Raw genomic sequence first — 26,572 nt, 5'->3', positions numbered from 1 at the left:
TTTTTATTTTGGACTTTTGGGTGTCACCCACCTATCCTGGTTATTTTGGTGACAGTTAATATTATAATTTTCAGATAAAATGAATAGTTTAGCCAGAGGCAGTTAACTGGGTGAGAGCGTGGACTTCAGGGTTGGGTGGGGCGGAGTTAGAATTTCTGCCAATGTCTGACCTCTGACCTATTAAACTCTGGAAATCCTTTTCCTCATCTGTAAAATGGAGAGGACTATGCACACCTCATGGGTCATTTTGAGGATTAAGTGAGAAAATGTGTGGGAACTACTTAGTACTGGGTCTGACACAGAATCAACACAGTCCTGAAGCTGCCGGGCTGTGTGACTGTGGGCAAGTTACATAACTGGTCTCAGTCTCAGTGGCCATTATCAGTAAAATAGACATAATAATACCATCTAACTTGTACATTTTCTGAGCATCAGATGGGATAATATAAATGATTAGCACATCGCAAATCCAACAGATGTCAGTACTGTGATTATTCTCTAAGGAGAATATATTCCCTAGTTGTAACATTTATTAAAAAATCATACGGGATGACCATAAAATCTGGAAACTTAGATAATATTATTTTATCATTTATTATAATATAATAGCAATAAACACTTTATATGTATTAGCTTGTGTTTCCAAACTGGGTGACCATCCTGTATTTTATATTATGTTTACCAGTGATTTATTCTGGTATATTTTTATTGAACGATAGGGAAGGGGGAATAATTCTAGCTCTGACTAGAGTTCATCCAAACCAGGTCCTCTTGAGTTAACTACTTCTATTACTCAAAATCCCACATTTATTGATCTGCCTAGAACCGCTAGATGAAGCTTTGTTCTGAATTAGGTTAATATGTCATACATCATCTAAGATGCTATTTATTGATTCAGTGTTTATCATGTCACCAAGATGTTTTTAGATATTAAGCACTAATTACTTCATTGACTCAGAGTTGGGCGGCTTCCTGGCTCTATTCACTGTCTGATGTGTGAGTTCCCTCTGTGTCTCCCGGGAGAGGTCGTCCGGCCTGTGCATGACTAGTCCTGGTTTGTCCTCTGGGCCGTGTCTGGCTGAGGCAGTTCTTCTCAGACAGTCCACTTACACAGTTCTTCCCCACATCACCCTGAGCTCTGCTGCTAATCCCAGTTTGACCCGCTGAGACCTTAAGAACACAATTTCCCTATCCACTTTATAGTCTTCTAATTATTTGAAGACAAGTTCACACCTTCTCCAAAATCTCTTCTTCAGGTTAAATGGCCCCACTCTCTTCAGCTGTTCCTCACAGACTGTGATCTCAAGTCTCTTTGGGATTCAGAATGCTCTCGTATGGATTCCAGTCCATGTCAATGTTCTTTTTAAACGGTGGTACCCAGACTTGGGTTCAGTAATGGTCACAGTTTGATCTGATTGGTGCCAAGTGTTATGGAACCATTAGAGCCATTACTCCTCTTGGCCTGGTTACTCTGTGTTTATCATTAACTATAAGATTGCACAAGCTATTTTTAGCAATGCCATCATAATGTTGACTCTCTGAGCTTCCTGTCCATTAGAACTCTCAAGTGTTTTTAACATGGCCTGCTACCATGCCTTATCTATACCATTCTTGTATGTTCATTCAAGCATTCTTGGTCATGTTCATATATGCTTTGCCTGCTTCCAAAAGAGAGGGTTTAAATGTATATCCTTGTTATTAACTATTACCTGTAGATTTGTAGCTTCTTCAGTCATCTTGATTCTAATACAAATCCTTGATGAAAAATGTTGAATAGAATAAGGTAGATGGCAGAGCCCTCTGGGACACAACCAGACAACTCCTTCTACTTTAACATTGTTTCATAATTTTTGGTTTGGAATTATTTAAATGGATGTAACTTACTCTACTGTCATCATTTAACTATACTGTCCTCCTGCCCCCATTTCTCTATCTTGTTCACAAATATTAATTACTTTGCTAAAGTCCATGTGTTATTTCAGAGGGCTCCCATGTTTGTTAGGGGAATGAAAGAGTCTTTTTTTTAAGCCTCCCTAATCTTCCTATGTGAGTGAGCCAGTGGAATTGAGCACTCTTCATACTAGGGACCAAAGAAGAGAAGAGCAGCTGACTTATTAGGTATTGTATACAAAGGAAGAAGTGACACCAACTTGCAGTCTCAGTCCTCTGATCCCTGGTCCCAAAGCAGGTTTCTGTCCTGCTTCCGGTGCTCTTTCTCTGAGTAAACGTACGCAGGGGTGGGCTGAGTCCTCTCAGATGCTCTCATCTTCTATCCATCTCAGTTCATCTTCCCTGGGGTGGGGATTTCTCAGGGGCTTCTGTGCTTCTGAGACCCACCCAGTGGTGTTGGACTTTTTAAAAAGCATTGTTACGTTGCTTTATCTTGCTTAGGGAAATAAAGTTTAGAAACATTCAGAAAAAAAATCTATGGCCTGTTTCAAGTCACTAACAGATTCTCTCTTAATTCTTTTTCTCCACATGGTACATTCTGAGCTTAAACACATTCTTTATCATGTTTACTTCTTTATCTTAGGTAAGCTAATGGTGAGCAACATTCTTTAGGAAATTCCTTATGTACAAGCTGATACCTTCTTTATTTTCTTCCTCTGCCAAAATTAAGTGATTACAAAATAGAATTTACACCTGTGTGCATATGCATGTGCATGCACACACACACACACCTTACATAATTAGTCCATGCTTTTTCATTCTTCTGATCTGATAGTCTGGTTCTCCTATGATAAAAGCAAATGAGATTAGACTGGTGTATTTTGGATGTGGATTCATGGAAGTCACTGGTCATCTTTTTAGGTTACTCACAACACATCTCTATGTAATACTTGATTCTGTTATCTTGCCAGAATTGACATCATACTCATTGATATGTAGTTTTTGGAATCTATTACCCTCTCACTTTTGAGCGTCAAGACTGCATTTGCCCATTTTTAGTGTAAGTTCCATTCTTCATTCTTGGAAAGATGATTGATCCCAGTGATACCAGGACACTTGAATTCTTTTAGAGATGCTCTGCTGTTCCCTTTCATCTCTTGGGCTGTACATGCTTTTCTCTTCTCTTGTTTTTATCTTTCCAGCATGAAGCTTCTCATGACTGTTGAAGATAGAAAGAATGCTGGAATTAAGTAGCTCTCCTTTCTCTGTCATTATTTTCAACATGGCATTTCTAACACTGTTCTATGTGTCAGACACACAGTAGGTGCTCAATAAATGTTGAAAGACCGAATGAATTAGCCACAAGCAGCAGGCACAACCCTTTTCTGTTCTTTTCATGCTATAAACGTTGCTATTCAGAAAGCAGCGTGAGGACCGGCCCCTCTGGCCTCACCCAGGAGCTTCTCATCAATGCAGAATCTCAGGCCCCACCTACTGAATCAGAATCTGTCATTTTACAGGATCTCCCAGGTGTTCGTGTGTGCACTGAATTTCGAGAAGGACTGCTCTAAGCATAACTTCGGTCTCAAGCAAAACTTGAAGAGCCTTTCCTATTATCATCTCACCTCCCCCCGTTACAGTTCATTAGGCGTCATGTTCCTTTTTTCCATCATCCTTGGTTATGTATTCTGCTTGCCATCTCTAGGAGAGTTCTCTCTGTTGCCTATTTCATTTAAATACCCCCTATTCTTCATAATTGGGATTATTCAAGATTGTAATGTCAGCATTTTATTTTTAGAAAGCCTTTCATTTATTTAAAATGATCTTTTTAGCATTTTTGGTTATAGACTCTTTTTTTCTCTTCTGAACCTTCTGAAAAACTATGTTTTTAATACACTTTGATTTCACATCATTCCCCTTCCTAGAGCTCATGAACTTTGATATAGCATTTTCCCCCTAAAAATACAATTTATCAGAATTTGATTTAGTATTAAATCCAATGTTTCAGATTCTTGGCTCACAGCAGATGACTCTTCTGGCAGAAATCCAGGTGATTGAAATTTCCTACTTTCCTCTGCCTGGCCTCTGTAATCAAGGAGTGAATATTTACAGTTAAAGATTAACAGGGCCTCTACTATTTTCTAAGGGAACTTGTTCTTTAGGACTATCCATTCACTTAATGATTTTGCTTAACTGTTGTAATTAGCTGTACACACAGACCCATATACATAGAGCAGTGGGGCGGGGGGAGTAATCTAGTTCTCAGATAACCACGTGCAAGAGAGTGTTGGTGGTAGAACTTGGGTCAAGGTCCTGCTGCTCATTGGCTTGCAGAGTAATGCAGGCACATTCTCTGGGGAGACGTAAACAGCAGCTCCTAGGGTCTGGCTTAGTATACCCAAATATTTTTTAGCTAAAAGTCAGTAACATCAGAGCATCTTGACTCTCAGGTGTGTTCGTGGCATTTTTGTAGATCTGTGACATAGTTGAAACAAGAAGGGGGTTGGGAAGGAAATGAACATGTTGAAGACCTCCTATGCCAAAAACTTCACAAACATGTTTTAAAAAGACAAAAAAGGAGAATACAGGTAGCAACCTCTTCTACCTCAGCCGCAGCAACTTCTTCCCAGAAACATCGCCAAAGGCAAGGGTAGCAAGGGCAAAAATGAACTATTGGGACTTCATCAAGATAAAAAGCTTTTGCACAACAGAGGAAACAGTCAACAAAACCAAAAGACAACCGACAGAATGGGAGAAGATATTTGCAAATGACATATCAGATAAAGGGCTAGTATCCAAAATCTATTAAGAACTTATCAAACTCAACACCCAAAGAACAAATAATCCAATCAAGAAATGGACAGAAGACATGAACAGACATTTTTCCAAAGAAGACATCCAAATGGCCAACAGACACATGAAAAAGTGCTCAACATCACTCAGCATCAGGGAAATCCAAATCAAAACCTCAGTGAGATTTTGAAAACCTCACACCAGTCAGAATGGCTAAAATTAACAAGTCAGGAAATGACAGATGTTGGCTAGGATGCGGAGAAAGGGGAACCTTCCTACACTGTTGGTGGGAATGCAAGCTGGTGCAGCCACTTTGGAAAACAGTATGGAGTTTCCTCAAAAAGTTGAAAATAGAGCTGCCCTACGACCCAGCAATTGCACTACTGGGTATTTACCCCAAAGACACAAATGTAGGGATCCGAAGGGGTACTTGCACCCCAATGTTTATAGCAGCAATGTCCACAATAGCCAAACTATGGAAAGAGCCAAGATGTCCATCAACAGATGAATGGATAAAGAAGATGTGGTATATATGTACAATGGAATATTATGCAGCCATCCAAAAACCGAAATCTTGCCTTTTGCAACTACGTGGATGGAACTAGAGGGTATTAGGCTAAGCGAAATAAGTCTATCAGAGAAAGACATGTATCATATGATCTCACTGATATGAGGAATTCTTAATCTCAGGAAACAAACTGAGGGTTGCTGGAGTGGTGGGGGGTGGGAGGGATGGGTGGCTAGGTGATAGACATTGGGGAGGGTATGTGCTATGGTGAGTGCTGTGAATTGTGTAAAACTGCTGAATCACAGACCTGTACCTCTGAAACAAATAATATATTATATATTAAAAAAAAAAAAAGAAGATAGTAGGAAGGGAAAAATGAAAGGGGGGAATCGGAGGGGGAGATGAACCATGAGAGACTATGAACTCTGAGAAACAAACTGAGGGTTTTAGGGGGGAGGGCGTGGGGGGATGGGTTAGCCCGGTGATGGGTATTAAAAAGGGCACGTATTGAATGGAGCACTGGGTGTTAGATGCAAACAATGAATCATGGAACATTACATCAAAAACTAATGATGTAATGTATGGTGATTAACATAACATAATAAAAAATAAAATTAAAAAAAATAAAAAAGTTAACTTTGAAGTATGAGGCAGCATCTTACAATAGACTGTAAACCCCTTCAACACAGTGAATTATAGAAAGCCAGCATTTAAATTTGGTCCATCTTATCCTTTTATTTATTTTTTTAATTTTATAGCTATACTTATTGGTGGACACCAGAGGTAATAAAACATTTACCACTGCCGTATGATGAAGGTAGGTACACTGTTTCTCTTTTAGTTTTTATACCAATATATTTTGGAATTATTCCTAAATGAGCTTGAAGCATTAAATTCTTTGCATATAATATTTCATTAAAAAGGAATGACTACTCAGTTTTATGTTGCTGCTATAATAGGGGATTGTAATATCTTAGCTTTTTAAGGGCAGCGATTGTGTTATACCTCTTTTATCCAAGTAGGCCAGTACCTTGTACTGTGTTTTATAGTTATTAGGTATGTCCCTGAAATGTCTAATGGATATAATACATTAGTTTACCATTTTAAATTAGTACTGATTATATTTCTAGATATTTGGGGGTAATGGGAAGGAAGTGAAGACTCACTCACAAGGAGAAATAAAAACTTTTCCTGTATCTAAGCAGTGGAAAAAGATACAGATGTGTATATAAAAGTACATTTTAGTCACTAAAGTTTAAATTTCATTTCATTAATTTGTCTGAAAGGCAGGAAAATTTTTATGTTAAATGAATGAACTCAAATGTACAATACATTCGAATGATGTTTCCAATTGAAATAATTGCTCGGTTTTAAATAGAGTGTAGTGCTGTTACTGATTCCCCTGACCTTGAACAAGCCAGTTTTCCCAGTTGTGAAAGGGCACTAAGTAAGATCGACTCCCAATCTGGAACATTCCACATAAGGACTCCCATCTAGTCATGGTTAGGTATTCCAACTTTGGGTAGTAAAGGCCATAAACTAAGATTACAAATGATTTTTAGTTCTTAATAAATTATTAATTAATTTTTAAAAAGTATTTGTAACCTTGAAATTCTGGGAAAAATCATAACTCATACTGCAAAGGTTTGTTGTTCTAAGAGAAAGGAAAGGACTTTTAACAGTCTAATGTTGGCCATAAATAAGATTTGAAATATAAAGGAAAATTTAGTGAAATAGCTGCATGATTTAAGAACAAAAAGGAATTTAAAGAGCTGAGTAGTTTTTTTTTTAAAGATGTTTTATTTATTTATTTGAGAGAGAGAAAGAGAGAGAGAGAGTACAAGTGGGGTGAGGGTCAGAGGGAGAAGCAGACTCCCTGCTGAGCTGGGAGCCCGATGTGGGACTTGATCCAGGGACTTCAGGATTGTGACCTGAGCCCAAGGCAGACACTTAACAACTGAGCCACCCAGGCACCCAGAGCTGAGTAGTTTGATTTCTAAAACAGCTCCCTCCTCCCACCCAGACTTTTGGGGGCCCTCCTGCCTCCTTGGAGCTTGTCACACTTGGTTTTGCACTGTGTATTCTGTGTACATATCTCATCTCTTTCCCAAGTATATGAGTGCTAGAGGCAGGAGCTAAACCTTGTTTGCCAGATGTCATCTAAAGACTTTACGAGTAACAGGCCTATCTCTCTTAGTTATCTGTGCTGCGAACTTAAAGAAGTTGATAGTGAAGAAATTCCACAAATATGAAGAAGAGATTGACATCCACAATGAGTTCTTTCGACCATACGAACTGAGTAGTTTTGATGATACCTTTTGCTTGGCTATGACAAGCTCAGCACGGTACGTTGTGAGTGCCCTGAGACTGTTGTAAGGATTTGGGAACTTTAGTTTTCCTAGTCTGTATAGATATGTCTTGCCTTGCCGCAAGTCCATTCCGCAAGCCTGCTAGCGGGGATTGTACAGCCTCTGAATACCACCTGTGATGGGGAGCCCACCGCTTCAGGAGGCAGTCAGTTCTAGTGTTAGACAACTGGAGTTAATTTCTTTCCTTTGGTAAGTTGAAACCTGCCTCTCATTGGTCCTAGTTTGTCATTTGGAATAAACTCACTTTTTAAAATTGAACATAGAAATCGAGAGCCAGCATAAATTAGTTGGAAAAAAGCATAGTCTTTGGTACTAGAAAGGTAGGGATGTGAATCATAGATCAGCCACTGCCTACCTGTGTGACCCTGAGAAAATTATCTAATTTATCTACCTAGAAAATTATCTAGTCTCAGTTTCTTCTTTTATGTAGATAGAGGCGTGTGCATTATACACGTATATACACATACATGCCAAGTGCCTTAATGGGGTGCTTGACGCAGGTGGGTGACTAATAAATGGTGGCTATCGTTATATTATTATTTTTATTAGGAATAGGACAGGTGTGGTTCTTTTTCTGTACAATAGCCCTCCAGATATTTGAGGAAGCAGTGTTAATTTTTTTCAGGTAAATATCCTTCATTCTTTCTTTTCACAATTCTTGTGTCATTGTTTCCAGACTCTTCATCTTGGTCTGTCACTTTTGAATATATTACATTTTTTCAGAATTTGGTGGCATCTTTTAGAAAAGTGGTGGGACTAGAGTAAGAAAATTAGACAAAGCAAATCACTTCTTGATTATTATATTTTATATTAAAGTTTGCATTTTTGTATTTTACATTTTCTTCCAATGTGATATAGGTATGCTAAACTTAATATACATGTAGAAACATATCCTATGGTTTTGTTTCCGAGAAGCCATTCTATATTTTGCTTTAGTTTCAGATGGAAAGTTTAGAATTTTTACTTGGTTGACTTTCAATTAAACTTATTAAAAGTTTAGAAGTTTTAACCATAAGGTTATTGTCATTTCAAGAATATTTCAACTCAGCAAAGGATGAATGATTTTATGCATATGTGTATATACAGTTGATTTTTTATTTGCAGGGGTTATGTTCTATAAAGTTCCTGAAACAACTGGATTAGAGAGTACTGAACCGTTGCTCTTTGGGGAAATACAGGGTTAGGTTTGGCAAGCCTCGGGTCACAACATTTTTATCAGCCAGTCAAAACATAACCATGGGGGCGCTTGGGTGGCTCAGTCGCTGGGCGTCTGCCTTCGGCTTGGGTCATGATCCCAGGGTCCTGGGATCGAGCCCCACATCGGGATCCCTGCTCGTCAGGAAGCCTGCTTCTCCCTCTCCCACTCCCTCTGCTTGTGTTCCCTCTCCCGCTTGTCTCTCTCTGTCAAATACATAAATAAAATCTTAAAAAAAAAAAAGCATAACCATGTTATGTTGTTTCTGTTTAAAGATGCCTTATTAAATATATATTGTTGATTTATTAACATTGAACTCATAGCAGACAACACTTTTTATTAACATTGACCTGACAGCAAACAATACTATAACTCATACGAGATCAAAGCTTCTCCAACACACGTATTTCCTTTTTTTTTTTTTTAAGGTTTTATTTATTCGTTTGACAGAGAGAGGGAGAGAGAGAGAGAGAGTGAGCACGCACAAGCAGGGGGGGTAGCAGAGGGAGAGGGAGAAGCAGGCTACCCACTGAGCAGGGAGCCCAATGTGGGGCTTGATCCCAGGACCCTGGGATCGTGACCTGAGTTGAAGGCAGATACTTAACCGACTGAGCCACACAGGCACCCCAAAACACGTGTTTTCTTTCTAACACACAGCTCTCTCTTGTGCCTAGAAGCCCTAGAGAGCTTCAGCACTATGCTTGGGGTCATTTGAGACAACGAGGTTACCAACAGAAAGCACAAAAAGGTGAAAAACATGGCAGTAAATAGACCATGGAAAGGACACTTGCTTATAGCATGAGAGGTGAAACAAGAGGGCAGAGTGTCGCCTTGTTCTCCATCAGCTGAGAACATGAGCTTTGCATTACTCTATAATTTTTCACTGTTCTACACATGTTTGCAAGTGATCATGAAAGCTCTGAGTGTTGGTTTTGGGGTTACAAGTAAATTTTAGTGAGCAAACAAATTCTCAAATAAGGAGTCCACAAATAATGAGGATCGACTATCTATGTTCAAAAAGAAAGAAAAATTAAACCACTTACATTTTTAAAACAACATTTTCTGTCAAAGAGGCATTCTGGATCAGATTCTATTTTACTTTCTTTTCCTTCACAAAATGTAATGGGTCACACTTGGAGTGGTATCCTTGCCAAAGCCATAATTCTCATCAGCATAAACCATGCAACTCTGGTATTTCTGGCATCTATGAGGAGTTTGGTCTGGTTATAGCAATAATTAGGAGGTAGGCTTTGCACAGTGCCGAAGGAGCTTCAGCTTATCTTCGTATGTGGCAAACTAAAAGTTTCTATTTAAAGTGTTCCAGTATTTTAATGAATTAACCCCAACCTAATGAGGTAGATGCTGATACTTCAGTTCCAATACTCCTGTGTTTTTGATTATTGTGTCAGCCTCCCTGAGTAGTATAGTGTAATAAAAACATTGTGCTTTGCCATTGGTTTTATGAATTTAGTTTTACCTGGAAAGTAATTCTGATGTATAAACAAAGTGTATACATTGTGGCAACAATTTAGATATAACTCTGTTCCAGTAGAGAAAATCTTAAATTCAAAACCACTGGGTCTCATAATCATGAAGAAAATTCATAGTGAAGACTGAGAGCTTGAAGTTACCTGGTGCCATTAGTTCATGGGGATTTATGGCCTGGATCACCTAAGCTCCCCTGAACATTTGGCTCAGAATATATGTAGCTCTGAGGGCTAAGAAGGAATAGTATGAGAATGTGAATTGAACAGAAGTATCCTGGAGATGGACAGTGATTCATATGGAATTTCTTTCCTGTTTCTTCAGTGACTTTATGCCCAAGACCGTTGGCATTGATCCAAGTCCATTTACAGTGCGTAAACCAGATGAAACCGGAAAATCAGTATTGGGGTAAGATTTGCATATAGAATGAAATTTTAAAGATTCATGTAAAATAATATGGCACTTGCAATATAATTTTCACCAAAAAGAATAACTTCAAGTCACATAGTTTGGAGCACATTCCATTTATTGCATCTATGCAGGTGGTTTATTCATAGCTCTGGGATCACTAAAGAATTCAACATTGAAAGAATTTATAGGAATTTCAGCAACATAGTACATTTTATTATTTTAAATTAGAAATATCACAGATGGCATAGGGACAGGTAGCAGATATTATGTGTTATGTCCTATAAATAACTCAGCGTTCTCAGTTTCCCACAACATAAAATACTTAGGTAAAAATTTATAGTCATTTTATTTATTTTTGTTGGCATCCTGAGAAACCATTAAAACAAATATGCTCAGGTAGAGAAATTAATAGGTTTTCTGTATATTACTGTAACATTGTTTTGGGGAAGACTGTTACACCCAATAATGTGAGGAAGAAGTCAAATCATGTCTCCATCTTCATGCTTAGAAACCGGAGTGAGAGTGGTATGTTCTGGCATGAGAATCTGTTACTGCCACTGACATGAATAATCCCAGTGATGAGATTTTTTTTTAGACTCTGGACAGAATCCCTGGCTAGACTGTAGATACTGAGTCCTAATTGTATTTGTGAGTGTGTATGGGATCCTGGTTGGACTCCAGCTACATGTGGTTTATGCAATGGGATGTACATTACCATTTCCAGATATACCATTTCTGTGGCTTTAAATAGCTACATGTTAGGCCTTGGACTGGAAACTATGGAATTTAAGAGATGTCCTCAGGAATTCAGAATTCAAGGAGTTCCTGGAATAAATAAGTAACCAGCTACATTATTGTATGGCACAGAAATGCCACTGACTTTAATTTTTACTTTGCAGAAAGTCAGAAACTAGCTTATTTTCTATAATATCTAACCCATAGTCAGATAGTACTTCATTTTCCTTTCCTAGAGCATTTCAGAATATTATGGCATTTTAAGTCTTTTATAGAGAGTAGTTTTTAAAGAGTGAAATATTAAACATTTTTCATAAAAGCCAAAAATTTTACTATAAAATATTTTGAGTTTATTTTTTTTAAGATTTTTTAATTTATTCATTTGTCAGAGAGAGAGAGAGAGCACAAGCAGGGGGAGCGGCAGGCAGAGGGAGAAGCAGGCTCCCGGCTGAGCAAGGAGCCCGATGTGGGACTTGATCCCAGGACCCTGGGATCATGACCTGAGCCAAAGGTAGACGCTTAACCGACTGAGCCACCCAAGCGTCCCTATTTTCTGAGTTTAAAAGAAAACAGCATTCTTACTACTCTTGTACTTGGAACTAAAAGTAAATACTTTTATAAGTCTGAGTTTTGGGGGGTTTTTTCCCCATCTATTCCCTACTATTAGTAGGAATGTTTAGCAGATATAGTTATTTACTAATAACACAAATTTTAAAATTTAGTTTATGTTCATCAGTTGCTCATTACTATGGTACAAATCAGCTGATGCTGTGATTGATAAAAATCATAGAAGGGAAGGAAATTTACATGGATTTGGCTATTGACCTTTTCTTGAATGTTTTACAAGTTGTAGCAAGATAATTTTACTAATGTCCCAAACACATAGTTTGCTATTATTGTACCATAAATTTTGAAAATAGTGATTTCACTTACCAAAGGAGGACACAGTAACCAAGTGGTGAGAAGACTTTTCTGCATTGGTTTACACGCACTTACTGGTTTATTTTCTGAATTTATTTATTTATTTATAAAGATTTTATTTATTTGACAGAGAGAGACACAGCGAGAGAGGGAACACAAGTAGGGGGAGTGGGAGAGGGAGCAGCAGGCTTCCCGCTGGGCAGGGAGCCCGACGTGGGGCTCGATTCCTGGGATCATGACCTGAGCCAAAGGCAGATGCTTAACGACTGAGTCACCAGGTGCCCCTATTTTCTGAATTTATAACAGGGCTTAAATTCATATAAGGTCAGTACATGTACATGGTAAAACGTTAAGGTTTTCCCTTAATCACAACTTGAACCCAGGAACTAGTTTCTCACAGCCATTTTCTTGTGCTTCACTAGCACTAAGGTTTTGGACAGAGTCATACATAGTGAGTGTCAAGGGTTTGGCTTAAAGATGCTTTATATCAATATTCATCTTTTTAAAGGAACAAAAGCAATAGAGAAGAAGCTGTCTTACAGCGTAAAACGGCAGCCAGCGCCCCGCCACCCCCCAGCGAGGAGGCAGTGTCCAGCAGCTCTGAGGATGACTCTGGGACCGACCGGGAAGAGGAGGGCTCTGTGTCTCAGCGCTCCACCCCAGTGAAGATGACGGACACAGGGGACAGTGCCAAAGTGACCGAGGTGGGAGCGGAGCTTGTGTCTGGCATGAGGCTTTGGAGAATGATCTCTAAGATCCTACTTTCTGTTAAAAGGCTGAGAGAAAAGGTCACATTATCTCATGTACACCATTCTAATGTGTGGTGTTTGAGGCATTGCAGAGATGAATACTTTTTTTTTTTTTTAACTGAAGTATAGTTGACATACAATATTATATTAGTTTCAGGTGTACAACATAGTGATCCCACAATTCTATACATTATTCAATGCTCACCGTAAGTGTAGTCACCTGTGACCATACAATGTTATTACAACATTATTGACTAGATTCCCTGTGCTGTACTTTTCATCTCTGTGATTTTTTTATTTTATAACTGGAAGTTTGTACCTCTTAATTTCCTTCACCTATTTTTCCCATGCCCGTACTTCCTCCCCTCTGGCATCCACCAGTTTGTTCTCTGTATTTATGAGTCTGTTTCTGTTTGTCTGTTTGTTTTTGAGATTCCACGTATAACTGAAATCATATGGTATTTGTCTTTCTCTGTCTGACTTATTTCACTTAGCATAATACCCTTGAGGTCTATCCATGTTGTCAAAAATGTCAAGAATCTCATTCTTTTTTATGGCTGAATAATATTCCTTTGCATTTATATATGTATATAAATACCACATCTTGCATATCCGTTTATCTATTTATGGACACTTAGGTTGCTTCCATATCTTGGCTATTGTAAATAATGCTGCAATAAACATAGGGGTGCCTCTATTATCTTTTGAATTTGAATTGTTTTTGTGTAAATATTCAGTAGTAGAGTTACTGTATCATATGGCATTTCTGTTTTTAATTTTTTGAGGAACTCCATTCTGTTTTCCACAGTGGTTGCACCAATTTACATTCCCACTAACAGGGCATGATGGTTCCCTTTTCTCCACATCCTTGCCAACACTTGCTCTTTATTTCTTGTCTTCTTGATACTAGCCATTCTGACTGGTGTGAAATGATATCTCATTGTGGTTTTTATATGCATTTCCCTGATGATGAGTGATGTTGAGCATCTTTCCATGTGTCTCTTGGCCATCCAGATGTCTTCTTTGAAAGAATGTCTATTCAGGTCCTCTGCCCATCTTTTTAATCAGATCATTTGTTTTTTTTAGGTGTTGAGTTGTAGATGTTCTTTATATATTTTGGATATTAATTCCTTATTGGATATATCATTTGCAAATATCTTCTCCCATTTAATAGATTGCCTTTTGATTTTGTTGGTTTCCTTTGCTGTTCAAAAGCTTTTTATTTCGGTATAGTTAGTCCCAATAGTTTATTTTTGCTTTTGTTTCTCTTGCCTGAGGGGACCTATCCTTAAATATATTGCTAAGACTAATGTCCAAGATTATTGTCTATGTTTTCTTTTAGGAGTTTTATGCTCTCAGGTCTCACATTTAGGTCATTAAGAGATGAATACATTTAGCATAGACATTATTGAAATGGTTTCATTTTGAAATAAAATCAGTGTTTTTCAGGATGAAACCAGAGCAGGAGACAAACCATAGGAGACTCTTAATCTCAGGAAACAAACTGAGGGTTGCTGGAGTGGAGGGGGGTGGGAGGGATGGGGTGGCTGGGTGATGGACATTGGGGAGGGTATGTGCTATGGTGAGCGCTGTGAGTTGTGTTAAGACTGATGAATCACAGACCTGTACCCCTGAAACAAATAATACATTATATGTTAATTAAAAAAATTAATGTTTTTGTTCCCACGTATAATAATAAATTTCTTATCACTTCAGAATTTTTAACCTGTCCACTTTTGAGCAGCACATCCACTTGAGGTCCATTTATTTCCTTGCTTAGCACGTTGTTGGAATGTAGGGTTTGGACCTGGGCCTCACAATCTTTGCATAGCCCCAGTGGGAAATTCACCCTGTTCAATTTGACATTACCAATATAAGGGAACATAAAAGGAAATAAACTACATAAGAACCAAATCGAGCTTTAGGTAAATTTAATTCCCAGAAATAGCCAAAAGTCATAGAAGTAGATATGGCTAGTAAAATGTGATAATATAAGAACTGAATCCATAATTCCAGGAGTTGGCAAACGATAGCCAATTGTCAAAATCCAATCCACTGCCTCTTTTTATAAATAAAGTTTTATTGGAACTCAGTCATGCCTACTTGTTTACATATTGTGTATGGGTGCTTTTGCACTATAACAGCAGAGTTGAGTAGTTGCAGCAGAGATGATATGACCCAAGGAACCTAAAATATTTACTATCTGGCCCTTTGCAGAAAAAGTTTTCTAATTCCTGCATTATACAAAAGGAACTAGTAATTATTTAATAGCTTTTTACCCTAAAACAAAGTATTTTTAGTGGAAACAAAATCAGATTTTTAAAAAACCATTAACTGAGAAGTTTAATGAATATATTGAAGAAATATTGTGATTGCTTTTGTGGAAAATTTCCCAGGTTCATTTTCTTCATCTTTGGAAATAATTAATATGCTAGATGTCTAAAAATTCTTCCTGGTTCCTTTTTGTTTTTAACTCCAGAATGTGGTCCAGCCCATGAAAGAGGTATATGGAATTAATCTCTCAGATGGTCTCTCAGAAGAGGATCTCTCCATTTATTCAAGGTAAACTACTTCTATGTAGAAATTAAGAAAAAAATGCAAATGTATTATTACAATAACTTATATCTAGTATAACTTCTAAAAATGAAAATGGTCAACAATACAGAAGGAAATGAATTCCACTTGGAATACAGTTAATAGTGTTTAGGAGGTCAAATTCTGAAACATTGGTTTCTATTTGGAGTTAAAGGGCCTACTGCCTAAGACTCTCAGTCCCCTCAATGATAAAAATTTATGATGTGTCCGTGTATTCTAACCACCTATATATAAGCTGCAAGCTGAAGTACACATACATTTCTGTATTCTTGTATTAACAAAGTCCCAAGAGCAGATACCTTCTTACAAAATGAACCTGGGATATTGACGATTGAGGACCTTTCATTTGCGTTAGCTCTGGGGTGCTGGTGGGAGTGGTGGTTGAGGAGGAAGAAGGAAATGGTGATATAAGGGCATCAAGTCAGAATGTTCTAGACCTTATTAAACAGTCTAAGCTGAAAGAGGATCCACCAAAAGGTTTTCCCTGAAATCATATACATAATTTTGTGTGTGTGTGTGTGTGTGTGTGTTTCTGAGGAGAAACACAGAATTATAGTTATCAGATTCTCAAAAGAATCCCTCACCTAGAAATCCTCAAGAACCTATGATAACCACTGTAAACACTTCCTCAGCTTAATACATGCACTGAGAAGACCTAATTATTGCATGTGAATACCATCCCATTCATTCAAAGAAGTTTGGCTTATGTCAACTCTATAATATAAATGAGCACTGATGTTCCATTCTTTGTTAAGGGGAGTATTTCATTTGCTGAATCCATCAAACTGGATATTGACAACTTTTTACTTCAAATTAGTAAGATCTGCTATAATATGTAAAATATAAAAGTGCGCAGCATCTCCTAATGGCAAAAGCACTGGTATGACTCTCTTACTATTACTATCTTAACAGAAGCCGGTTTAGTCACCCAGAATTTGGGCCTGGACACACAGGTGCACAGTCACTTATCCATCACAGCTGTCCCAACAGTGTGGCTAAACTCTTCAGCATTTGAAGTGAGCCTTTATAAGCAACATGATCTGGAAGAAGGAATTGTCTGGGGTTAGTGACTGAATAATAGCACTTCGCTTACTGCAGAGAGCAAGAGCACTTCAGTCAAGGACTGAAATTTTGGCTCACATTGATTAAGCCAAAAGAAAGTGTCTCTTGCTTCAGGCATGACTTTTGCTTGGAGACTTTTTAGCTCAGACTGCCTCTGAGGCCCACTTTTAGTTCTCCCTTCTCAGGGAGTGAGATGCAACCCTGTTCAGCCACAATATCCCTGGGAACCAGTCTAAGAAGGGGACAAGGGCAGGCCCACAGGGAAGGGAGTATGCAGGGGAGGGAGGAATCCATGTCCTGGAATAAGATTCTGTGTTTGATATTCTGAAGAACAACACCTCCTCCTTTGATTTGTGTAACAGTTTACAGTGTTTTATTTCTTCTTTGGACAACTGTGTAGTAGGCTGAAAAGATATTATTATCCCTCTTTATAGGCCAAGAGCACAGAAAGAGCCATTCAGTGACTTACGTAGGAGACCTTTCCTGTGCTTCATGGGTACCTGTGATTTTAGACTATGCAATCCTTTTTATTCTCTTGGTAATATCAGCTGCCCCTGCTTATGATGCAGACCTGGGGCAAAGGGGAGAAACAGAGGTCTGGTCATCTCTTCCCCTCTCTGCAAGGCACTCTTTACTGTGGGCAGACTGCTTCTCCTGGTGGCAGGGGCATCTCCCCGCCCCATCTGTCATGGACACTGCTATGGCAGAGGAGGCCTCCCTCCATCAGTACTGGGGGTGTGGCTGTGCCAGGGGGTGGCCAAATCCTTGGATTTCAGGAACTGACTGGTACCCTTTCTTGCCCCAGCTGGGCTCTGGGGCTCTCTTAGTGCCTCCTTGGATCCAGACGGCAGAGCTTCAAGGGCAGGGCGAGAGTCCATATAGTTCTAGCCTAAATTGACCTCAGGAGTTCTGCCTTCTCCCACTGCAGTTCTGCACCCAATTGACTAGTATCCACCAAAGATTGTGTGTGTAAAGACAGTGCCCTGGCCTGGCTTGCCTGTCGCAGCTCCCGATTGGGCAACCACAGGACAACGTGGGGAGGGAAGGAAGGCGCTGGAACTGGCATCCATAGCCTGTCTTCTAGCTTCCTGTTCTCCTGCTTGTTTTTCCTACTTTTGGCCTCAACCACCTTCGAACTCCTGAAGATCTCTTGGTTTTGTAGTTTGGTTCAATCGCTTAGCCCTACTCTCTATACCTTCCTTTGCCCTCGGCTTTTCTGATATCTTTGGTTTGCTATCTCAACCGGACCTGGAAGTTTTCTACTTACTCCTCAAAGCCTCAGCCCTGTGCCAAATCATCTTTAAAAAAAAAAAAAAAAAATTCTGACAGTGATTGTGCACATGATTTGGGAAGTTTAAAGTTCTGTACAAGTAACAGGTATTATGTGACATTCTTCCCCAAAAATGGATCAAAAATGTTTACTTACTAAGATAAAAATTGGATAAAAGTGGATCAAAAATGTTTACTTACTAAGATAAAAATTGGATAAAAGTAAGTTATTTGAAAGTTTTCCAGTAGCACCCTAACAACTTAGTAATTGGTAATTTCCGCAGCACTTTTCTTGACCTTTAAAAAAAAGCTAATAAAAAATAAATTATTGGGGAGGCTATGTGCTATGGTGAGCGCTGTGAATTGTGTAAGACTGATGAATCACAAACCTGTACCCCTGAAACAAATAATACATTATATGTTAATAAAAATAAATAAATAAAAATTTTAAAAATATTTTAAAAATTTTTTAAAAAGAAAAAATAAATTATAAAAGTATCGATAATTATAAGAAAGAAAATATTTTAAATAGTAGAAAATTGGGAAAGGAGTCAGCCCTTTAATCGTGCCCCATAACCTCCCAGGGCACATTAGAACAAAATTACAAGCCATGCCCCTGAGGGGAAGACGGATGCCTGGAGCACAGCCCACACTAGGACAAGTATGCACTTGAGAAATAGCGGGTGGTCCTTGGCCTATCAGCCCATTGACCCATTGCAAGGGATCCTCCTATCCTGTGGAGCCGGCTGGGGGCGAGTCCCTGTGGCTCTTAGCTTCAAGCCTGGATGAGTGTTGTTCCGGGCTTCTCTAAGGAGGGGTGGTGTGGCCGTGGGGCTCAGCAGGTGGTCTCCTCCAAACCCCCCCCCCCCCCAGTTGAAAGTACGTGAGTGGCTGGAGTACATTTGGGGATTCTTGTGGTCCTAAGGAGACAGAGTCCACGTGCTGGGTTTTCAGCAGTGTCCCTGCTTTGGGAGATGGATCCCCGTCCTGATCCTGTTCTTTCTTTGTCGTTTGTCCCACCGCAAATGCCTCTCCTCGTGTTCCCCTAGCATCCTGCTGCATTTACCCTTAGATAAGAGAGGCTCTGAAAGTTCATCCATCTGGCTTCAGAAACACTTCGGTTCAAGTTCTATGTCACGTTGAAGTAAACTGAGACACAGAATTCCTCCTCCTTCATTCGTAACAAACCCACTGTAAAATCAGGCCCCCTTTTGTAGGGACAGTCTTGGGTTGCATAGGGCACTCGTGCACTTTTCTAAAATAAGCAGACTGCTGTCATTTGAAAGCTCATACCATTTTGTGTAATCTGCTGAATTTATTGCAAGTAGTTCCTTCTTTAGCTTAGTTTTTATCCATTGTAATTTGTAGATTTGTTCAGCTGGGTCAGCGTCGACATAAACAAGACAAGAGCAGCCAGCAGCTCTGTTCCAGGTGCCCAGATGGAGTTATAAAACTGTAAGTACTAGATGAGACCTTTCAAAAATCTTTGTATTCATGCTATTCACAGTACTTTTTTTGTAGACTTTTTCAAGAAAATTATTCAGTCTTGTCACCATATTAGTATAAGCACTAAAGCATCTCTTCCTGATGTCTTACCCAAGAATAACTGGGTAGCTGTGGGGATGGAAAAGAGATCAGCAGCTTTGACTTGAAATATGCCCTTTGGAGGTGGGATTGGAGTTGCTGGAGGCTTCCCTCCATAAACTTGGCTCTCCATTGGGTAGAGATGGGATTGACAAAATAGCTCTGACCCTGGAGACAGGCTCCTCAGGTTCAATACAAGACCCTTGAGGGCACTGATGGGTTTGTCTCTTCTAGCTGTATATCCCCACTGGTTCTAATGACTTGCTGTAAGTTAAACAGGCGTTTAGTAAATTTTTAAACAGAATCGGGTTCATATCCTAGATCACAGCCCTACTACTTCTTATTTTTTTTAACCTTAAGTAATTTAAGTCTATGTGGCTATTTCCTCATCTGCAAAATGGGATGGTAATAGCACCTACTTTGTAGGAGGGTGGTAGGCTTAAATGCAATAATGCATTCAAAATGCTGAGAAACAGTATCTGGAAAAAGTTCTCAGTAAATTGTAATCACCACCACCACCACCACCATCATCATCATCTTCATTGTTATTCTCTGCTTGTTGCGACCAAACAAAGCAAAGGTTGTGACCAGGAAAGGCTCCTGATGCCATATGCCCAGTTGAGTTTCTTCTAGAAAATGGGTCGCTGTGGATATTAAATGAGGTTGTATACGTGAGGTGTCTAGATCAGTGCCTTGCATATAGTTGACATTTAGCAAATATTCTCTTCCCTTTTCTTAGAGCAACTTTATCAGATTGTTTAATACATTTTTGATCAATATTGATTGCCTAACGTCTCTGTGTACTACATCTGCATGTTCCTGATTGATAATTAAGAGGTGGTTATAATAATGCAGGCAAAGACTGGAGCCTTGGAGAGTAGTGGCTAGGAGGAGTTAGGAAATGGAATAGATTTGGGGAATATTTAGGAGGTGAAATGGGACCTGGATACTGATTCATCATGGAGGGAGAGAAAGAAGTCCTTATCAAGAATGACCCTTAGATTTTTTGGTTTGTGGAACAGGTTTGATTGATTGATTGACTGATACATTTATTCATTTAGCAGATAGGTATTGAGTACACCTGTGTTAGGACCATTCCAAGCTTTCATCTACTGAGGTAAAGAGTGCTACGGGAGGATGCAGTTCGCATTTACAGTAGCATCCAGGTGGCCGTGTTTAGGAGGCAGTTGGGCCAACGGATCTGGAAGTTCTGGGGATACAAATGGGGATAGTCATTTCATTCTGAGGATGTGCATGCCTATGGGTAATAATTAAAGCCACTGGCTAGGGATTAGACCACCTTGGAAAAGAGAATAGAGTGAAAAAAGGCCTTCAACTGAGTCTTGAGGGGATCTGAGTCTAGCAGCTGAGACAGAGAGAAACTTCCAAAGAAGTTGGCTAATCCGAGAAGGGGAAGGAATGGGACAGTGTTTAATCACAGCCTCCCAGAAGGGCTACTTATCCCTCCCTTCTCTCCCCATCACTGTTTTTTTTCTTTTTTTTAAATATATAAACTCCTATTAATTTAGAGACCATTTTTTCTTTCTTAAGTCTAATTAGCAAATGGAAGTTTGGGCTCCCAAATGAATTGAAATAGATTGGCCAGAAAAGGAAAGTATTTAAATGTGTTAGTAAAAAAATAGACTCTGTTAACTAAATTATATTATACAAATTGATTATTCCATTAAAATAGTATGGCACAACTTGGGAGAAAAAGATGAAGTGACTAGAGCATACAAAATAAAAGTATTTTGTGTTTTCTTCCATATTGCATCTACTTTGATCCATAGTTGGCCTTGCAGTAATTACTTTTAAATTCTTTTCTTAAAATGTTTAGTATTTACTTTTCTGAGTCCTAGACCATATGAAAACCTTATGGATCTAGAATTTTTTTTAACCTTTGCACTTAATTAGTAAAGAATCTAACATGAGTGTCTTTTTGCACAACATCTTCAACAGGATAACAGAGCCCAGTAGGTTCAGCATTGTGTTGTCATGGCAACTGCCCAAGAGTGTTGTTGTGGTTGTTTTGGGGGGGGGGTGTCTTTGTGTATGTGCATGGGTGCTTGCTTTAAACTGAAATTCTCTAACTAGAATCTTAAAATGTCAAGTATTCATTTTTAGATTTTGAAAGCTATGCCAAAACCAAGAGCAATTAGATTTATATGAGATTATTGAAATCCTCATCTTGTTATGTTTTAGGTTCTAAGATATTTTAAAACAGTAGTGTGCCTACTCATCTCTAGATAATTTGCAGTCTTACCAATTTTTCTTAAAATCCTGAGGCAAACCAATATTCCTTTTCTAAATGTGAGGTCAATACAACACCAAATGTAAAAATATCAACGGTAAACAACTGACAAGCCAGTGTAGCGTGGGCCCCTGATACGTGTGGAGGTGCAGAAACCTGGATGGGCTAGCTGGACACTTCTCATCCAAGATTCTGGGGACATTTCTTAGAAGTGGATGTTGAATCCAAACTGGTCCATGTCTACACTGTTAGCCCAAATACTCAAAGCTGTATTTCATTTGAGTGTGCCCCTCCCTTTGAGTCTTACCACTCCTTGAGTGTATGGGTGGTGACTAGGGAGAAATGACGTCAGCCGACATTCACTGACACTCACTTAATACCTTAACCTGAATTAACTCAATTCTCATAGTAACCCTATTATCTTCCTATCATCCTCATTGTACAGATAGGGAAACTGAAGCACAGAGAAATTGTGTAACTTGCTCAAAGTCAAACAGCTAGCAAGTGGAAGAACCAGGATTCAAACCCAGACAGGCTGGCTCCCCATCACTATACATGCCTCGTGTTACCAGCTGCTTTTATAACCACAGTGGTAGAAATACTGAGTAATTAGTGTGAACAGCCCTCACGTTGATCCTCTGACCTCATCTGGGTTTGTAGACATCTCTGCATGCAGACATAATGTTTCTGCTCTGTTAATATTGAATTTTGTTTTCGTATTTAAATATAATATTTAAAATAATAAACCTTTATTCTTTTCCCAGGACCCAGCATATTGTCCCCCATATAGACACCCAGTATATTGTTCCCCATGTAGACATGCTTCTTGAGCAAGGATAGTTTGCTTGACGTGAAGCCCGGTATAGAAGCCATTTAGCCATTATCAGAACAGCACTTCTGCTATTTACGATGGTTGCTATCCTACTAGGTTATAAGTTCCTAGAAGGCAGCCCATCTTTGTACGGGCTGCCCCCAGAATAATATGTTAAATTGAATGCTCAGTAAATATTTGTTGAAATGTCCCGAATCTCGTCTCCCCCACCACCCATTACTCTTAGAGTCTGTAAGAGGCCCTGAGCATCCCTACCTAGAAGCCCACCTCACCAGCATCTCCCTGGTTTTCAGCCACCCTCCCAGTGGCTCCTTTCTCCCCCTATCCTTGAACATTCTTTAGTTTTTCCCCTTATTCTGTTTCCTACTCATAAGCCCTCTGCCCTCCCCTACTTCTTTGTTCCCTTCTGATGGAAGAAAAAAGCAAGCAAGCACACCAGATTTTTAGGTTTTTTTTTCTTTCTCCTGTTTCCACTTGCCCCTGTGACCCAATGCAGAGTGAGAAGGCCCCAAGTGGAAGGACTGGCTGTGCCAGGGCAGGCAGGGTGATGTGTGGCCCGGCAGTGATTCACTGTATCCATGCAAGACCAACCTGTTCTCATTTTACACTCCTACCAGTTCTCCACGAGTTTTTAACTGAGCAACAAATGCCAATCAGTGTAGGTTAAAAAGAACATGAACACACATATTATTAGTGCCTACTATTCTGAGCGAGGAATAGGTCTCACTCATTTAAAAACTACCTCTAAGAAATGGTTCAAAATATAATACACAGGGTTTGGATAAATACTATCTAACTTAGGGTTCGTCCAACACAGGATGAGCTGAAATGTAATATAAGGTAAATAAGGATGTTTACTCTTTTAGGACCATCAGGTTAATTTATTCCCTAAGTCCATTTCACAGTAAGAAGCATTTACTGACCTTAGAGTGAATGCCCCCAGGTAAGGGTTTCTGTTAGGGGATGCACTTCATGAATCACAGGGTGCTTTTACACAGTGAGAATTAGCGCACCTTTTCACACTGATGAGATGAGCATGGCACAGTGGCCGTGATGAACTCAAGTTTGTTTTCTTTTCATGAGTTGTTTTCAGTAATGTATTCCCAATATGCGAGGCTCTCTCTAGGGTCCCCTGCACGATCTCATCTAGTGCCCAGCAGACAATGCTCTGGGCTCTGGGCTGCCGGCGCAGTATTTCTACCTTAATGGATAACACTTGTCACCTTTCCTAAACACCCTGAGTACAGTCTTTAAAGGTTTAAGGATTTAGAGCAGTTGGGAGGCAGTGATCAGTGATTAATCAGCTAATTCCCTCCACACTTGGGAGATGAAAGGTGACAAGGAGGCCAGTCTGTGACCTCTTCCTCACCCCAGAAGTTACCACGACAGTCTCTGCCCCTTTTTCCTTCTGGCCTTTACTTTTCTCTCTTCTTTTTTACCCTCTTTAGCTTTTCCTTTTTATCTTTTCTATTCCTAAATGATCTCTTTCTGTCCACTCCCTCCCTTTCTATATTTCTTTTACTTTTACCTTCCTCTCTCTCTGGCCTTCTCCTCTCCCTCGCCATCCTCTCTCCATCCCTCCAGGGTAGTTTTAACTTTTTTTTTTTCTTTTTAGTACAGTAACTTCTCCAAAATGCAAGTTTCCTTCATGTATTTTACAACAGTGCTTTTCAAGGGCACCTGGGTGGCTCAGTCGGTTAAGCATCTGCCTTTGGCTCAGGTCATGATCCCAGGCCAAAGGGTTCTGGGATCGAGCCCCGAGTCGGGCTTCTTGTTCAGCAGGGAGCCTGCTTCTCCCTCTCCCCACCCGCTCATGTTCTTTCTCACTCTCTCTCTCTCACACATAAATAAATTCTTAAAAAAAAAAGAAAAGAACAGTGCTTTTCAAACTGTAATTCTTACTCATAAGTGGGCCACAAAATTAATCGAGTGGGCCTCCCACACGGTGAAATAAAATAAAACTGAACTGAATCCAAAAGAGAATTCCAGTGCATGGCACAAAGTATAGTTGTCTTGATGAGTGGAATTTTCTTTCTCTGCATAAATACAGCCGTATGTTGGTTTGCTATGCAAAGCACATTTCTTATTGTAGATAATAGTCACAGGTTGGATTCACGTGAATGCACCTTCTCTGGCACCATATGAATTAAAAAACTTAGCTCAGTTCCTGGCATGTAGGCATTTAATAAATGTTTGTTGATTGAATGAAAATGTGGTGTGTGTGTGTGTGTGTGTGTGTGTGTGTGTGTGTGTGTGAAAGAGAGAGAGCGAGAGAGAGAGTAAGTGAGTGAGTGATTTCTCTTGGGAATAATTAGAAACAGAGAAGGGAGGTCAGGAAGAAAAGGAGTCAGGAAGGGATGAGAGACTATTCTGTGGTACGTCCATAGTGGGTAAAGTAAATGCAGGCCTTGAAAAATATACTCTCATTATGTAAAATGAATCAAGAGCTAGGATGGGCCTGTAAAGGGAAGAGGTAGCAGGAAGCTGCCGCTGAAAGTCAGAATGAAAGAGCCATTAGATACATAGATAAAGTGAATGTCTCTTTATTTGAATGTTATCTACAATGGCATCTGCCTACGATGTTAAGATAAACTTAATGGAACAAGGTGAATTTGGTGAAACTTTCAGGGAGGGCTATCCTGAAAGATTTCTAGCATATAAGGAATAGTAAATATAAATTTAATTGTAGGTACTTATGTTATTAATTTAAGGTATCAAAATGACTTTATTGTGTATTTTTAAATTATGTATATGGCCTGTTTTATTTTGGTGACTCCCATTTATGGGAGCTTTCACAGGTTCACATGAGGTCTTAAGTACCCCCTTAACATGGGTTTTGTTGTTGTGTTGTTTTCAGGAACATAGCTCTTGGGTAACGTGAGGTTAACTTCTGTAAGGTAAGCTCTTACCTTACTCATAAAACATTAAAGGCATTAAATGGCAGATATTCAATGCATGCTCACAACTGTGTGTTTGCAGTGCACAGTTGAAAGGGATACAGTCCCTGCCTCTGAGGGTTTGCATTGACCCATGGGGTCAGTGTTTCTAGGTGGTGGGTAGGTGTTATGAAGCTGTTAGCAGAGGAGGCTTTGGGGGTGCAGAGAAGAACCCAAATCAGACAGAGATTCCTGGGTAGGCATTATTCTCAGGCTAGATTCTAAAGGAAAGATGGAGTTACTTGGTTGAAGAAGACAAAGAGGGCTCTGGGCAGAGGCCCCAGACCATGCACCGCTTTTGGAGATCCATACATAATTCTATGTCTAATGTAAGGGGATTGTCAATCAGAGACACAGGCAGGTAAGAACAAGATCAAGTGGAAATGCCAAGTGAGAGAGCGTGACCCTTATCCTACAAGTGGGTTTTAATCAGGGGAGTGATAGGCTTATATTTGCATTTTAGAAAGGTCACTCTGGAAATAGCGTGGAGAATGGATTGGAGGCTGGGAGATAAACAATGTATCTGTTGGAAACAGGACAAGAAAAGGATTGGAGCCTGCTCTTGGCTGTTGAAATAAAGAAGGGGGATTGTTTTGCAAAGGTAGAATCTCTAAGACTTGGTAGGACTTGGTAAGACAGTGTAGTGGATTGGGTGTGAGGAACATGCGAGAGGCCAGGTGTTTTCTAGTTTGGTTGACTAGATCTGGCAGTGGGTTACTGGGATTGGAGATACATGACAGACTTAATTTTGGGGGCTAAGGTATTTCATTTCTGACAGTAATAGCACATACAAGATGATTTATCTGGGGCTCAGGAGGTTTTAGATTACAGAGATTAGATAAATTTAAGTTTGGGGTTTTGTTGTTGTTGTTGTTTGCTCTTGATTTAAAAAAGAAGCAAGTTAAATTTCTTTCTCCAAAGGGGTTCCAAGTTAAATAGATTATTATACATGCTTTTACATTTTTCTGGAGACCCATGTTCAGATTA

General features: G+C 39.4%; 1 protein-coding gene across 1 annotated transcript in view; it reads left to right on the top strand.

The window, feature by feature from the left end:
• Positions 1 to 26,572, top strand: part of FIG4 (FIG4 phosphoinositide 5-phosphatase) — a 118,720-nt gene that overhangs the window by 64,570 nt on the left and 27,578 nt on the right. The window contains exons 17-22 of the mRNA XM_032408089.1: positions 5,950 to 6,008; positions 7,389 to 7,536; positions 10,565 to 10,648; positions 12,816 to 13,011; positions 15,536 to 15,618; positions 19,351 to 19,437. Coding sequence (XP_032263980.1) covers positions 5,950 to 6,008; positions 7,389 to 7,536; positions 10,565 to 10,648; positions 12,816 to 13,011; positions 15,536 to 15,618; positions 19,351 to 19,437 — 657 coding nt within the window. The remainder of the gene's footprint in view (positions 1 to 5,949; positions 6,009 to 7,388; positions 7,537 to 10,564; positions 10,649 to 12,815; positions 13,012 to 15,535; positions 15,619 to 19,350; positions 19,438 to 26,572) is intronic.

The sequence above is a fragment of the Phoca vitulina genome, unplaced genomic scaffold (genome assembly GCF_004348235.1).
Source record: "Phoca vitulina isolate PV1807 unplaced genomic scaffold, GSC_HSeal_1.0 scaffold9, whole genome shotgun sequence".
NCBI classification, from domain to species: Eukaryota; Metazoa; Chordata; class Mammalia; order Carnivora; family Phocidae; genus Phoca; species Phoca vitulina.
The sequence above is the reverse complement of the archived record's forward strand: the minus strand, read 5'-3'. Positions and strand labels throughout refer to the sequence as shown.